The following is a 16,339-nucleotide window of genomic DNA, read 5'->3' as shown; positions in this document are numbered from 1 at the left end:
TTTTGTGGGTAATGGTGGTTTCAATATTTTGGTTTTTTAATCTAAGCAGATGTTCGATGGAGAATTTTCCATTCCTAATCAACGTAATGAAAATGAAGGCCACTGGGAGTAAAATGCCTACACACACACACACACACACACACACACACAGCAATGAATCACCACCTCAGATCATCAACCTGAAAAAATACCTCTTGACATGAAAAACAAGGAACGGGTTTGGAAGAGTACGCGCTGTGAAAAATTACCTATCAACAGGAGGCATGAACTGAAAAGGGAGAGGGAGTCAGAGAAGGTTTATCAGGAGAAATAAAAATTTCCAAAGTAAAAAATAAAATGTGCCTGAAGGAGCTAGGAGAACACCCATGAGAATTCAAATAAGTTGTTCTTGGTTAAAATAACGCCCAATTTTCAGAGAAGCAAAGGAGCATGAGGACCAAGTACGTGCCACCAGGTGGTGTTTAAGATGTCCTCAGAGCCCGGCCGGCGCGCCTCAGTGGCCGAGCGTCGGTCAATCCATGAACCAGGGGGTCACCGGTTCGATTCCTGATCGGGGCACAGGCCCGGGTTGCGGGCTCGATCCCCAGTCGGGGGCGTGCAGGAGGCAGCCCATCCATGACTCTCTCTCATCACTGATGTTTCTATCTCTCTTCCTCTCTCCAAAATCGATAAAAACACAAAATAAAATAAAAAGACGCCGTGAGAGCTATTCTAGTGAGGGAGGAAGGCAAAAGTGAGATGGCAAAGGATTGAGAGCCCGGCGCGGGTCGAGGAAGCAAACGCGCCGAGGGCAGGCTGTGGGGAAGGGTGACAGGGCTTTAAGCCAAGGTCGGCAGGCGTTTCTGGGTGGGGTGACCCTCCGGGAGCCCCCGGTCCAGTGGGAAAGGCAGGCGCAAGCAGGTCGCAACCGTAACCGGGAGTCTGGGGATCCGCGCAGACTGACGGCCGCAGGAAGAAGGGAGGCGCCTGAGTCCAGAGGACAGGGAGAAGCTTCCTGGAAGAGGTGGTGCCTGAGCCAGGTGGCAAAGAACAAGGAGCTGGTAACCCCGAGGGAAGAGCCTTCCAGACCGCCTGTCACCAGCAATGGTGGGAGCGGGGCGGGCGGGGGACCGTGGTCAGTGAGCAGTGAGCGAGCCCACGCAGTCCCCTCGCTGTACTAAAGCTAGAAACGTCAGTCCCCTCGCTGCACTAAAGCTAGCAACGTCATTCCAGGCGTCCAACAGTAACCTGGCCACGGAAATGAGCCAAGGCACGGGCTGAGCTCTATTAAACTTGCATACTGCTGAAGGAAACCTCTGTCGATGAAAACACAACAAAACAAGCCCCCGTATCCACTTACCCACCCTGTTCAGTAGGGAACGCAGCAGAAAAAGTCTGGGCAATCCACCTGCTTGTAATTGCTCTGAGCAGCACACTGAGTCAGGCAGAAATTTTCTTTTCCTAATAATGATTCCTTTCCCTTTGGTCACTCCAGGTAGTGGCTGGGTCCCAAACTGTTCATTATAATTAATACCCAGTTCATTCCAGCTACCTACTAACAGGACTGGTCAAGAAAGCCAAGGAATTCCTAGGCCCAAGGAAGACATGAATCATCCTTCCCTTGTTAATGCATCCATTCAAAGTCCATTTTATATTTTTACAGGAAACCCTTGTTAGGATAGTATGTGCTTCCTTGGTGATTACTAAAATTTTAATTTCCTAAACTAAAAGCAACAGCTTTTTTTCTGAAAAATGAAGACAGGCTGAGTGAAAGGAATTTACACACATCTTTCCAAGTCAGGCAGTACCTTACAAATGAATGAACTCAAAAAGTCGATTGCAAGAGATCTTATGTTATATTGACTTTAAAAATCTCTTTGGCGTCATTCCATGGCCATTTGGCATTTTGAGCTCAATGGCAAAAATCTGTGAGTTCATAAATATATGATATTCTCTCACAGGAAATTCTCCACCATAGATTGTCTTTTATGCCTAAGTTCAATAAAAATCAAAGCAAAAGGTGATCGCTAAGCAACTAATGTGGACAAGGGGAACATTTTACCCAGCAGAAAGAATAAACTACTCGAGCATTCTGATTTAGTGGTTATCGTAAGAGAATGCTGCTCTGGCCAGTGTGGCTCAGTTGGTTAAGCATCGTCCTGTGCACCAGAAGGTCGCCGGTTCAATACCCGGGTAGGGCACGTGCTCCAGGTACAGGTTCAGTCCCCAGTTGGGGTGCGTACTGAGGCAACCGATCGATGTTTCTCTCTCACATCAATGTTTCTCTCTATCTCTTTCCCTTCCTTTCTCTAAAACCTATAAAAAACATATTTTTAAAAAACCTTCTGTATCTTAACTGTATATAAATATCCTAGTATATGCAAGAATGCTGTGTAGCACTTCACCTTCCAAACTGAAACATATTTATGATCCTCATTTAGAAAACTGGAAGAAAAAGATAAATATTTCCTTCTACACGACGAAATGAGTTGGCCAAAACTAGGAATTCAGATGTCCCTTTTCCTCACAGATGCTTAAGAGTTGAAGAGAGAGAAAAAAAAGCCAAGTGTAAAGTCAAAAATAGAGACGAATACTGAATGCATGGCCCAGATTCTGTGGTAACAGGTAAAGTCCATGCTCTGTGACTGCTAGCTCAGCACTCTTACTTGGCTGTTAACTCTCCAGGGACAGCCTCCAAGAAAAACGCAAAACTTTAAATCTCGATCAGACAGAAAAGCGTCTGCTCCAGAGCTCCAGCCAAGCAACCCAGAGCCCTCCCTCCAAGTCTGGAGCAGACCTGAGGCCTTCGGAAAAATCATCCCGGGAGGGAATTTGATCGACTCATTCACGGCAACCTGAAAGGTTTTGTGCTTTCTTTCTTAGGTCACTATTCCAATGACTTCATTCAGCTCATGTGTCAATTCATCCTGAAACATGAAAGAGGCTAACGTGTCCTTCGTGGGGTACCCAGGAGGATCCATTTCAACTTCTGCGGGAACTGCTCACATAAATTTCCAAAGATCAAAATTACCTCACTCACAGCTGTGCACTGCGCTCCCACTGGCCAGATCTCACAGTTCACGTCCTTAATACCAAAAGAGAGACATCAAAATACTCACTTTTAGCTTCTTGTTTAGTTTACAGCAGTATCTGTACACCATCGCCAAGTTCAGAGGTCCAAAATCTGCATAGAAACTGAGATTTTTTTTAAAAATAGTAGTTAGTAAAAATGTAATTTTCAGTAACATTTATGCTCATTTTCCTTAAAGTTGCAATCAAATTTTCAGTTATCTTCAGTGATAGGGTCAGTTCATAACTGATTCATGGGAATCCAGATAGCTAGTGGTTTCACCCTACTAATAATGCCCTCCAGGTACCATAACCAGTCTCTCATCAGGGAACTAATTGGACAGTGCTGAGTTCCACCCCCTTTCCTCTCCCTGCCGGGACCTTCAGTAAAAGGACTGAAAAGTGCAATGAAAGAACCCCAGGAACACAACACGTATGTGGCCTACACTTGCTGGTTTTATTTCTTTATCACCTATTTAGTCGTAAAGCTCATGGACTCTGGGTTCCAATTCCAACTATTCCATGCAAACCTTGCTCTCTGTTCTCAAGGTCTTAAATCCGGTGGCCTGTTTCATTCTCATTGACCTCTCGGTCATGTGTGACACACGGACTCGTATCCCTCTCCCCACCCCCTGACATCTCCAGGACACGGTCACCAGTCTGAAGGTCATCCACAACCCCGAGGAAAAACAGCTCCTAGCCTGACACCCAGCAACCGTCCTTTCCGTCTTCGACTACCTGCCCGACCTCACATCTACAGGTCCTCCCACCACCTGTGTTATCATCATAATTAGCTAATATTAATAACAGGAAGCAAGCAAAGGGGAGGCCAGGCATGGTCACCTGGGCAGCTTCACCAGGGAGCTGCAACTTTACACTCCCCAGGGAGCCGCCGTCCCTTCCCTGCAGATCCCTAGGGGAAGGGGTCAAACAAAGGGGATGGACATGTGCACAATGAAGTCGGGGTGACGTAGGGAAGGTGCCTGCCTATCAGTTTAACCTGGGAAGAAGATAACTGGCTAGAGGGGCAGAGCCACTGCAAGCCGACGCAATCCTGACGTGTTAGCTGGTTAAGCTCCTCGTTACAACCCGAAACAGAGTTCTCCCTGTCTTGTTCCTTTGGTTTCGCTCCTACTCCCTTGCACTCACTTGTGCCACCACCCAAGCTAGCCCACCATGTGGCCCTAGAAGCCACATGGCCTGCGGCCATGCAGATCCCACACACAGTGGACTGCAGCTGGGAACACAAGCGAAGCTAACCAGACGCTGGACCGGACTGGACTTTAAAATGGAGTGAAGACTCTGGGCAATGGCTTTAATTCTAGCTCTGCTGAGGACAAGATGCGACTTCTTCCACGGCGGGATGGAGGGAGATGGGACCTTGGAAACCCAGGGGTTTAACTCTACGGAAGTAAAGCTTTCCACGATACTTCGCTCTCCCGTGGGGGCCTCAGGATATTCTTGTTCCCACAGCACCCCAAAAACTCCACTTCCACCAGTAACAGGTGGGGACACAGAGGGCACCCACCCACAACACCTGGAACTCAGAATGTCTAACGCTCAACCCATCTTCCCTTCCAGTTGGCCCCTCCAGACTGAAGACATTTAGCTTCTCCTGGTGACTCAGGCATGAAACCCCCCAATCCCAGTAGGGCAACAAATCAACATAATTTAATTTTCATACATCAAATAAGCTGCTACCCTATGTTCCCTTCCTTTTCCACTTCTACTTCTGGTCTCATTTGACCAAGAAAGCTGTGGATTTATTACTTTATTATCTCAGAGTTCCCTCCACCTCCCCTCCACACGAATGGACGAACAAACGTCCCTCACCTAGTTGACTCCACATTGGTTTTGTTGAACAAACTCTAATTTAAGTGGGTCCACTCCCAAAGGAATCACTGCTTAAAGCACTGTAGGGCCTTATTTTACGTATCAGAAGTTTCATCTGAACATTTTCAACTCCTCAGCCAAAAGACAAGCTACATTCCAAGTAATGCTCATTCATTCAACAAAATTTACGACCACCGACTCTGAGCAAGGCAGTACCAGTTAACATATTTATATTTTTTTATTGAATTTATTGGGGTGACATTGGTTAATAAAAGTATATAGGTCTCAGGGGCCAGTTAACATATTAATCTAAGAGTGCTGACAATACCAAAAAAATTTAACTGCTTTATAAATAGGATGGAAAATAAGGCATGCCAACTCTTCAGTGTTTGACCCGCCGTGCTGACAGTTTCTGTCCATTCATTCACTCATTCACTCAGGTTATTTACTGACCGCCGTTCCCTTACCCACAAGGGGCTCACCACCCAGTGAGACGACAAGTGAATATATTACTCCATTGCAATAAATGCTAAGTAGCAAGAGCCCCCAATGCACAGATGGTGTGTGTGTGTGTGTGTGTGTGTGTATAAAATGTGGGTGAAATTAATCAGCACAGGCCTCTGGCCTACAGGCACCACCAAATACTTTCCCTATCACTGGAGGATTACCCGTACCCCTCCGGTCAAATGATAAAGCTCCTATACATGGCTGAAACTCAGAATAGTCAAGTTTCAAAAAGGCTGAAATTGCTCAGCAAACACTAATCTAAGATCAAAGTACAGTCTGGGTTTTTGCGCGAGCCCTCACAGTATAATAAACCACAGTCACACTGACGTCGGCCTCTTGGGAAGAGAGACTACACACCGCTCGCACGTCTAAGAAGGACCCCCAGCCCCACATCCATCACAGAGAATCTGATGGAAAAATACAGACCACTCAAAGCAACGGGGTCCAGTCCCAACTGCATCGCTCAGTGTCCCTGGACGGGTGTCTCAGCCTGTCTGGGACTCCACACCCTTATCAATCAAATGAGGCTGCCGGATCAGACAGCTTCTAAAGCTGTTTCCTGGTATTATACTATATTATCTGTGCTATTTATATTATATCGTATCACGTTACCTTTCTGGCCGTTGTATATATTATAGACTATTATAATAAACGCGTACATCATATTGTGGGTGGAAAGGGGGTTATGGAAAGTAACCCCACAGGGTGATCTGACCATAAATCCCTCATTGGGGCAGGTCTTGGCGGAACACATGCCCCAGGCCTGTAACTTCTTTAGTAAAAGGTTTATCTTTGCCTTAAGCAAGCCCTGTCCATTGTTTCTGTGCATCTAGGTTAACATACCTTTGAAATAAGTGAAACCACGCTCAAGAGAGCACAGAACCTTAGCCCTCCTGAACCCAGTCCCGCCCGGCTCTCTCCCGCCCTCACGTATTCTTCCTCACCTTCCACCCTTCTCTGCAGCACTTAAGATCTTGCTTCCCAGCAACTGTCATCAGTTTGGCTCAAATAAATTCTCGTAAAAATTCTCTACAGGTTTGGACGCTTTGTCACCCGGGGCAAGTAGCAGGGCCGCAGAAGGCTTCAGCAGCTGCTTCTGCAAAATGGATCTGGCCTTAAAAGCCAAAGAGCAGAGTAGATGGTATCAAGGAACCTCTGGGCGTCAGAGTCTGTAATTCGGTGACCTCCCTCCTTGGAGCAACTAATGACAACCCCCTTGGAACGCAGATGAATGAAAACAGGGCTTCAGGAATGCACTGGTCAGATTAAATTCACTCCCACACAAGCATTCTCAAACAGTGTAAGTTAACCCCTTGGTCAATGGCGGGGGTGCAAGGCAAGGGCCCATGCAGAGGGTATACACAGGGCGTCCGTAGAAAACACACTGGTGACTGACTCACCCTCCTCGCATCTCGTGGAGCAACTGAGGCTCCGAAAAGGAAAACGATTACGCAAAGCCACAGAGATGATCCCGTTACCTCTCCAAGCTCTGGGAATGACAACCAAAACCCTAAAACTTGCCTGTGAGACGCAGGGTGGTACAGGCCCTACCTCTCTCTCTGGGGCCTCATTTTGCACCATTTCTGCCATTTTTTACTAGTCAACTCCAGCCGAGCAATTTGTCTTAGTTCAGAGCACTTACGAATAATCCAACATCTGAATACGGGATGAATGTCCTTCCACCGCCCGCTGGACTGTGGAGCCCAGAGAGATCGGTCACCTCTGTGCAGGGAAAGGGCAGAAGCTCCAGCCGCACAATGTCCCCCACAGCCTGCACCTTTCTGACTGGCCTGCTCCAGACGTGGCCTGCTCCAGAAGCAACCCCCCAATCTAAGGAGATTGCCCCCAACCATACACCACCCCAACCCCACTTGTCTCAGGAGCCCCTTCGTTCTATCTGAGAATGTTACCAAGCTGAACTCGGCCTAAGCCTTGCCTTTGGTTTGTCCAGGGCTGGAGGCAACGTGCCGTAGGGCATGTGGACCAGAGCTTCCGACTTGAGTGAAAGGCACAGTTTTACCAGCCCACGTTCACAGCTGCCTAGAAGTGACCTCGCTCAATTTTTTGTTTCAGAAAAAACAAAAATGTTCCTAACATCTCAAATTAACTCAGCTGCAGAGAATCAATACATTGACCACGAGGATTAATGAAAATGCTATATTAATTCCATACTCCTCTTAAAACAAAGAGAAACATACAGAATACGAAATCAGTTCTACGAGGAGCCTCCATTTAGAAATCTCAATCTGGAATGTAAGGGAGAATCACAAATAAGCCAAAAACACAAAGTCGTATTGTTTCCTCCAGAGCTGCCGCAAAACCCATGCCCTTTAGCTGTGTTTATAGGAGAGTCTCAGTCTCGCTCGGTCTATTTGGTCTTATTTTGTACCAAAGGCTAATAAAACGTGATGTCTGGTTTCTATGCCCAGAGTATATTGGGCTCATCAGACAGGTTATGGGGAGGAGGCAGCTATTAGCAGCTGGTACACTGACAGTAATGTCCAAAGCTAACCTACAGTAAGCAGCACCCAGAAAACCCTGAACTCATAGTACAGTCGTCCCCCTTAATCCACAGGGGACACATCCCAAGATTCCCAGTGGATGCCTGAAACCGCAGAGAGTACTGAACCCTATATATAGCATACTAGGGTTTTTTTCCTATATGGACATACCCACTGGGCTGGGAATCAAACCTGCAACCCAGGTATACATCCTTGATCAGGAATCGAACCCATGACCCTTCCGTGCATGGGCCGATGCTCTAATCACTGAGCCACACCAACTAGGGCAATAAAATCAATTTTTTAAGTAAATTAAAACTAATGTTCAAAAATACGCTTTTAAAGAAACCATGACTTCCACACTTCAGTGTAGAAAGCCCAGCCGTGAGCCAGAGAGGAACTGAGACCAGCTGTCCCACCCACCTCCCCAGACTTTAAACAAGGAAATATCTAAATATCTAGGCAGGGCATTGTCTATCTTCTGCTTAAAGATCACAAAAGACATAGATCCTCTTTGGCGTTCATTACAGACACCCCCTTTTTAATTTGTCTTCCCAGCCCCAAAATCAAACAGAGCAACAAAAGGCAGCCCCTCCTTCTCATTTACATGCCAGGCCTACTTCAAGGTGTCACTTCCTTCCAACCACCTAAGCCAGGAAACCTTGAATTTACCCTCAATTCCGCCTGCTCCTCTCCCGTCATCCGGTCAACCCATCCTTTCCAGCCCCTCCTCCTCTGGGCCTGTTCCCACTGCTACAGCCTATGGCACCCCACCTGCCGGCCAGGGGGGCGCTGTCCTGCAGCCCAGCTCTGACGGGTCTCTGCCACTCCCAGACCAGCAAAACAGAGACCCAAACCCTTCCCCTCCGCCAGTCCCCAATCACGCGTCCGGCCTGGCCTGAGACCCCGCCGCACGCAGATTCTGCCTCCCGAACAGACTCCTGCTGTTCCAAACGCTGAGATCTCTCTCCTTCCCTCTTCACTCACGCACTCACTCGACTAACGTTTCCCGAGCACCCTCTGTGCCCAGGCACTGTGCCGGGTGTAGGGACACGGTCGTAAGCAAGTCGGGCAGCACTTGTCCGCACGTAGATCATAAAGCAGACTCTCGGCTCCTCCACGCGCTTGCAAAGCTTGTGTCCGGCCGTCGCTGCGCCGTCTCCGCCGGCCCCGCAGTAACAACCTCGTCTTCCTTTCTCGGCTCCTAAACGTACGTTGGCAGCTTCTGTCACTTATTGCTCTGTGCTTGTGTTCCTTCCTTCTTGATGTCTTTGTGTGTCCCCAAAGCGCTGGCACAGTGCTCTGCACCCAAATCTGTCCCATCCTGATGTCAGTGCCTCCTACAGCGGTGGGCAGCCACTTACAGGCCTTAAGTGGCGCTTTTTCATGTCCCGTAAAAATGCGCCACGGTGTTTTTTCTGTTTTGGTTTGGTTCTTTCTTTTTTAATCACAAAGGTGTATGAACCTGTGGTTAAAAGACATTGACTTTTGGCTCTGGGATGTGTTTATGAACTTACGAATGAGAATATCTCATGTCTTAGGAAACTACTTCAAACAAAATGAGCCGCCGGGTGGTGGCTGGGCCCTGTGGTGACTTGGCAAGGGGGGGGTCAGCTCCCCGCTGGGCGCGCCTGCAGCCTATTTGAGCCTCTGTCAGGGTTCCAGATTAAGACTTGCCCTCTTAACGGAGTCCTTAGCGCCTCTGTTAAAATTTGCATTTTCACCCGGTTTATCTCAAGTAAACTGAAAGAACTGATAACGATTTGTCCTTATGAAGATTCCACTGTGAATGCCAAAGAGGCCAGAGCAGCAAGTGCTTAAATAAATCAGGATCCAGGTAGTCACACTTGACTCCAGCGGGTCACAGAATTAAGCGCCAACTGGTGGATGGGCACAGATAGGCCCACTCCACTCCCTCATCCCCTAGACCAGCGGGCAGTACTGCCAGTCACACATGCAGGTACACGTGCACAGGGGCACGCCTAAACTCAGGTGGGTGACACAGAGCGTGGGCAAAAGTGGCCCTGAACGGTACTGGGTTTTCTTGCAAACTTAGGATGGAAGGAAGGAGAAAGGGGGAAGCAAGTATAAACCTACCTCCTTTCAAATCTAAAGAATTGTCTGAGTTTTTTTTAGGAGAATTCTATGCAGAAACTATTCCATCTTAAGTTATAACAGTGAAACAGCAAGAAAATTTCACCGGACAGCCTGCCGAGCAGCTTTCATGGACTTATAAAAACTGGCTTCTTTTGTCTTCATCTGTCCTAGTAATATATAATGATCACTAACTCAACATATTTTCTCTCTTTAATTTTTTTTTTGGCAGTCCACTGCCAGAATAAAAAGTAAAATTACACCACAAAAATTGGAATTGTGAAAAAAAACATGTGAATTACCTCCATGCGTTCCCAGATACGGCCCGGACATAACGTCTGTGCGCACAGTCAGTGCCTCCATTCAAACCAAAGCCATCGCCGCCCCCGCTGGAAGGGCCAGGAACACAGGGAGGGGCAGCATCTGTCTGCACCCACCCCACCCACCACCTCTGCTCAGGACAACTGGGAACTTGCTGGGAGCCTGAGAGCAGGGACTCCAGGGCCCACTGCCTGTGGCTCGAATCCCAGCTCAGCCACTCACCAGCTCAATGACCTTGGGCTCTGCTTAGCCTCAGTCTCCTCATCTGTAAAGTGGTGGCAGTAACAGCACCTAACTCCGAGGGCTGTTCTGAAGACTGACCAAGTTCATGTGTGTAAGACACAGACAACACCGCCTGGCATGAGGCTTTGCACGTTAGCTGTCCTTAGGATTTTTATTTTTAGCACCACGGTGAAATTTGTCTCCGAATTCAACTGAATCTCTTCTTCTGTTTTTATCACAGCAATCTGCAAGTGGTGAGCTCATGAACAGGTGTATGTGGACACATGCTTAGACAGCATTCACCAAATGGCCACATGGTCCATTTGAAATAAAAATTAACAAGCGGAAAGGTTTCTTCTCACCTTTCCTAACCTAACCACTCCATCCCCGTGCCTCGTGGGGATGAAGTAAGTGGTTAGGTTAGGAAAGGATTTGTGGAGTTCTTCTGTATTTCCAAGATGTCCTGCGTTCACATTTAGACTCACACCCATGCTCCCAACTTCGTAAAAAAAATCATTCCTCTATGAATTATTCATCCAAAAGTTCCTGGCGGCATCATATCAGGCTGCTTTAATAAAGAGTAAATGAAAATTGAAAATCTTCAATTATTTAAGTCTGCAGGTTAGCTAACGAGTCCTCAGGAGAGGCGGCTCATCCGACAACATTTGGGGAAATTCTTCGAACCACTTCACAACCTGCTTCATACTCGGTCCCCAGAGTGTGTCCGCCAAGAGCTCCCTCCCACCTCGTCAGTCCTTTCCTTGCAAACACAAAAATCACACCAAAAATGGTCCTCATCTATCAACACTAGAATCAGAGCACCATCGAGCACCATGTTCAGTTGGCTAAATGGAACTTTCTGCTGGATCTAGCGATCCCAGAAGCGACGCAGACCTCAATGACTGGAGCTCGTTCATCTAACCACCTCTGGCTCGTTAGTCACTGCAGAATCAAACATAATGGCACACGCACAGTCCCTACCCTCAGGCTCCCAGAGGTCCCCAAACCCTGAACTCACCAAAAGACAGACACAACAAAGGTTCAAGCTATGATCACAGTCCCAACAACAGAGTGGCACTCCATCAGCACTGCAGGCAGTGACATCATCCAGGTACAGCGGGTCAGGGAACAGGCCACCTCTCACTGGTTCCGCCCAGGAGCAGAGCTGTAATCTGACACTGGGGACTCAGGCTGCAGCGACTCTGAGCCTCAGGAGCAGCAGCAAAAGCTCTTTCATTCCCACTCTGACTCCAGCCACTCAAGAAGCACCCTGCTCTCTGCACCTCTAAGAGACACGTCCCAAAGGCATAGTGTCAAGAATCCCTACGATGTGAAGTGACAATGAAAGTGTGTTTTCCCTCAAATAAAAGATATGCTCCTGAAGGTCAAGGATACTCACTCTTGGGATGCCTGGTGGTACCCACATATCCTTAGGCAGAGCTGCCAAAATCCCGTTTAGTCCTAGGAAGCTAACTAGAGTGACTACGGTTCATTTAATGATGATCGTCTAATTGCACGTTTAGATAAGACAACAAGAAAGTAAAAATAAATGTTTAAGTTGGGATATACTAGACGACTCTAAAACAGCAGCCCTTTCTCTTTTTACTTTTTAAATTTATTTTAGAGAGAGAGGAAGGGGGAGAGAGAGAGACATGGGTTTGTTGTTCCACTTATCCACGCATTCATTGGTTAATTCTTGCATGTGCCCTGACCGGGGATCAAACCCGCAATCTTGGCATATCGGGGTGATGCTCTAACCAACTGAGCTACCCGGCCGGGGCTCAACCAGTTCTTTCAATAAAAGAACATGATCAGTCAATTCAGCCTTATTATCTGTTGCTTTTATTAAGTAGAGATTTATCTCTAATTCAGTTTTTACTCCACTTATTATTGAGGATTAAGATATCTCTTTCCTGCAGACTTATGGTCCTTCGCAGAAAACAGGTCCACACTCTTTACCTTACACTCTCAAGTCCAAATTCCAGAGAAGCAAAGTAACCAAAGACAGTAAACCACACTCCTGTACCACTCCTCAGAGGCAAGGAAAAGAATACTGGGAGGCTTGGAGCACCCAAGGAAAATAACTCCCTAACTTGTCATACGGGTAAAATCTTCTTACTCTCAGAAAAAAAAAAAAAAAAAAGTGAATCCAGCTCAACGCGTCCCCTTCCCAGACAGCAAGCTGCACAAACAGAAACATCCTGATAGCCGACAGCGGCCTTGCGACCTGGCGGCTGGAGCACCTGGGACACGCACACTGCCCTGGACTCTGGCTGATCCGCGAACACCAGGGACAGACTCACAAGCCGTTACAGAGTCCAGCGAGGACAAGGACAGGCCGCCTGTCTCCTCGGTCCTGCTCCGCGAGTGTTAGCAATCCGCAACTGCAGTCTGCCGTGGTGGTGAGAAGAACTCATGTGGATAGAGAGAGGGCCAAAGGACCCCGGTGTTGACAGGTTCAAGCTACGTTCACTTTCAGCCCTGGCCGGGTAGCTCGGCTGGTTAGAGCATCCTCCCGATATGTCAAGGTTGAAGGTTCGAAACCCAGTCAGGACCCACTGCTTAAAAAAGTGGAACAACAAATCCAAGTTTCTCTCCCTCTCCCTCTCTAAAATCAATCAATCAATCAATAAGTTAGGATCACTCTCCCCAAGCAACCCGAGCCTTAAAAAACTGGTACCGTTACTTGCACCACTGGGGAAAAGTGAGTAAAACTGCCCTAAAGGTAGGCAGCGCTTCTTCATCAAAGAGCCAAGCAGGCTAAATAGTTGAGAAAAAAACAAAACAAAATAAAACAGAAACTTACTTTTCATAGACCAGCTCCTCGTCGATGGAGAAATAGTGGATATGAACTGTGCTTTTTGGTCTGTTCCTTAAAGTAGCAAAATATAACCGATCTGAAAGACAAGTCCAAAGGATGGGAGAAAACGTGTGAGAAGCGGGGAAGCGGAGGTGGAGGGGGTGACCACACTCGGAAGATCAAAATAACAAGCGCTACCCATTATTTAAAGACCTTCAGCACGTGGGGTTCTGGCGGAAACCTGATCCCGCCCAGAAAGCGACAGGGACCCAGGGGCACAGCGGTCCCCGAGCACCAGGCGGACCTGGGCGAGGGGCTGGGGGGGGCAGAGAGCCGCGTCGCCCTCGCTCCGAGGCAGCGGGAGCGCACAGCAGCCGGGGGAGCGCCTGGGAGCTGGGGTGCCCGTGGGGCTGGAGATGCAAGTGGGGTTCAGAGATCTGCAGCGGCTGCGGAAGGGGAAGAGAGGCGAGCCTTCCCCTACGGCGCGGGGACCTCGAGAGGAGGAAGGGGGGGAGCCGGCGGGTGTGACCGCGGGGCCGGGGCGTCCTGGGCACCGAGGCCGCTGAGCAAGATCAAGGCGACCTAGAGGACCCCGCGCGGCAGGACCCCGGCCCCCGGGCGCCGGGCAGGAGCCGGGGAAGTCCCAGGACCGGCGGGGAGGCCATGGAGGGAACGAGGGACGCCAGACAGACGGAGAAGCCGGAAGCAGGGGGTCCTGGGGGAGGCGGCGCGGCCAGGGGGGCCGAGCGCGCGCGCGCCGGCGGCGGAACGCGGGGGCCGCGGGGAAGCGCGGGGGCAGCGCTCGGGGCGCAGGGGCGACAGCGAGGAGTTAGGGGCCGGGGGGGCCGGGGGGGCCGGGGGGCGGGGCGGCTGCCGCTCACCTTTCATGAACTCGCAAGCCCCGAGGAGTTCCCCGGACTCCGCTGCCATCTTAAGCGAGATGCGCGCGGGGCAGGGCTGGGTCGCGGGCGGCCGAGGACACCCGCCCCCGGGGGCTGGCCCCCTGCCCCGGAGCCGGGGGGCGCGCGGTCCCGAACACCGAGTCCGACCGCGACAGGCGGCGGGCGCCGAGGGCGGAGGCGGCTCGGGGGTCAGCGCGCCGGGCGCCCCGGGGACATTCCGCGGGGGAGCCGAGCCCGCTCCGCGCGGGGCGCACACGCCGCCGGCTGGGGCCGCGCCGACCGGGACCCGGCTGCCGCCGCCGCCGCCCCGCCGCCGCGCCTGGGAAGCGCAGAGCCGGGCAGAGTCTCCTCCCGGCTCCCAGAGGGGTCATGGAGGAGCCGCCGTCCGGCCCCGATCGCGCCCGTGGTCCTCGCGCGGCCGCGGGCAGGACTCCGGGGCCCGGGCTGGCAGCGCCGCCCGGCTCCTCCCGCGCCGCCTCCTTCCAGCGGCAACTCTTCCTCCGCCTGCGCCCCGCCCCGGGCCCGCCCCAGACCGTCCTCCCGCCCGCCCTCGGCCCTCCGCCCTCGGGCCCCGCGGCCACCCCTTAAAGGGACAGCGGCGCGCGCCCGTCGCCAGGCGGCCCCGGGTCACCTGGAGCCGGTTGCTAGGGCTTTGTTGCCGTCCGCCAATTGCGGGGCGGGAGCGGGGCCCTCGGCCCGCAGCGGCCGGGTGCTGCCTCCAGACCTGAAACTTGTGAATGAAGCGGCGGCGCGGGCGGCGGGAGGCGCAGCGCCCCTGGCGCCCCGCACCCCCGTTCTCCTCGGCTCGCACCCACGGCCGCGCACCCCCGCAGCCGGGCCTGGCCCTCGGCGCCCCGCCGCGCCCCTGGCCCCTCCGCCCTCCACCCCCGCCCCCCGCGGGCGCCTCGCCGTCCGGATCCAACGTGAAAACAGAAGCGCTACCTCCCAGCTCGGGAGGCCGCGTCCCGGCGCCCTGCGCACAGGCTGCACCCGGAGCGAGCGCGTGCTTTGTTCTCACGGGGGAAAACGTTCCCATCCGGGTCCCCGCGTACTCGGATTTAGGCCGCCACTGCGGGCGCAAAAATCATCACAAACGCCCACCTTCCTCTCGCTCCCGTCCCGCGGGGGGCGGGGCGGCGGGGGCGGGGCGAGGCCCCCGGGGGGGAGGGGACCGGACGGGACAAGCGGGGGGACAGGCGGGGGCCGCGGGTCCTCGGGGGAAACCCTCGGAAGCATCTCCTTCCGTCGTCTCCGCAGAGGCGCGCGGGGAGCGGGCGCTGCCCCGGAGGCGCAGTGGTTCTGCGCCACTTGAGCGCCGGGTGTCCCGCGGGCGTGCGTAATGGGAGGACAATCTTGGATATGAAAATGGCGCTCCGGGCGCGCCATCAGCAGAGCATGCGCTCTGAGTGGTGTCTCCAGGAAAGGAAGATGATTGGCACCCGCCTGGGGGTGCGTGGTGGCGCCGTCCCCTCCCCCGGGGCGACAGGGGGCGCGCGCGGCCGGAGCCGGCTCCGGGGCGCGGAGGGAGCGCGGGGGCGGCGAGTCGGGCTCGGGCCCGGGGGAGCTCTGCGGGCCGCGCGGAGGGCGAGGGCTCGGGGAGGGTGGGCGCGTCCCGCCGCGGCGCCCGGGGGAGTCGGGCGGCCCGCGATCGATGCGCGCTGGAGGGTGGAGAGGGAAACCTCCCCAGCAGCCAGTCCCTGCGCTCCAAGGCCGGCTCCTGTCCATCTAAAAGCTGGAAGACTCGCTGCAGGGCTCCGCCCCCCGCCCCCCGGTCCTCGCCGGAGGAGAAACTGTCTCCCAGAGAGTTTTGTAAACTGTACAAGTCCTGAGAGGAGGAGGCGCGGGGCCGGGTCCCCTCCGCGCTGCGCCCCGGGCTCGCGGGCCACGGGCCAGGGCGCGTTCCTCAGACACGCGGCCCACGCTCACGCCGCTGGTTAAACGTCGCCTGGAGGTTATTTCCCCGCGTCTGGATGCCAACAACCGTGTTGGCCAGTTCATGTTATTGGAGCAATTCTGATTGAGAGGTTAGGTGGGAGGGCCAGGTATCCCAGTGCCTCCAGAAACTCACCCCTTTGGTTAAAAGGCTACATTAATTCAGTGATGGAGATCCT

General features: G+C 52.2%; 1 protein-coding gene across 7 annotated transcripts in view; it reads right to left on the bottom strand.

Moving 5' to 3' along the window:
- The window catches only part of CDC14A (cell division cycle 14A), a gene marked incomplete at its 3' end in the record, with an annotated part of 66,750 nt that extends 51,405 nt beyond the window's left edge, over positions 1-15,345 (bottom strand). The window contains exons 1-3 of one of the 7 annotated variants that reach the window (XM_081120476.1): positions 15,330-15,345; positions 13,333-13,423; positions 3,099-3,174 (exon numbers count right to left, since the gene is read on the bottom strand). In XM_081120476.1, the coding sequence (XP_080976602.1) occupies positions 3,099-3,140 (42 nt within the window). In that variant the 5' untranslated portion in view covers positions 3,141-3,174; positions 13,333-13,423; positions 15,330-15,345. Of the gene's footprint in view, positions 1-3,098; positions 3,175-13,332; positions 13,424-13,524; positions 13,571-14,207; positions 14,594-15,170; positions 15,296-15,329 lie in introns of those variants that run through there. The other 6 variants (XM_081120478.1, XM_081120472.1, XM_081120473.1 and 3 more) reach the window with 6 other exon arrangements.
- Between the last annotated feature and the right edge of the window lie 994 nt (positions 15,346-16,339).

This window comes from Miniopterus schreibersii, assembly GCF_964146895.1.
Source record: "Miniopterus schreibersii genome assembly, chromosome: 19".
Taxonomy (NCBI): domain Eukaryota; kingdom Metazoa; phylum Chordata; class Mammalia; order Chiroptera; family Miniopteridae; genus Miniopterus; species Miniopterus schreibersii.
The sequence above is the reverse complement of the archived record's forward strand: the minus strand, read 5'-3'. Positions and strand labels throughout refer to the sequence as shown.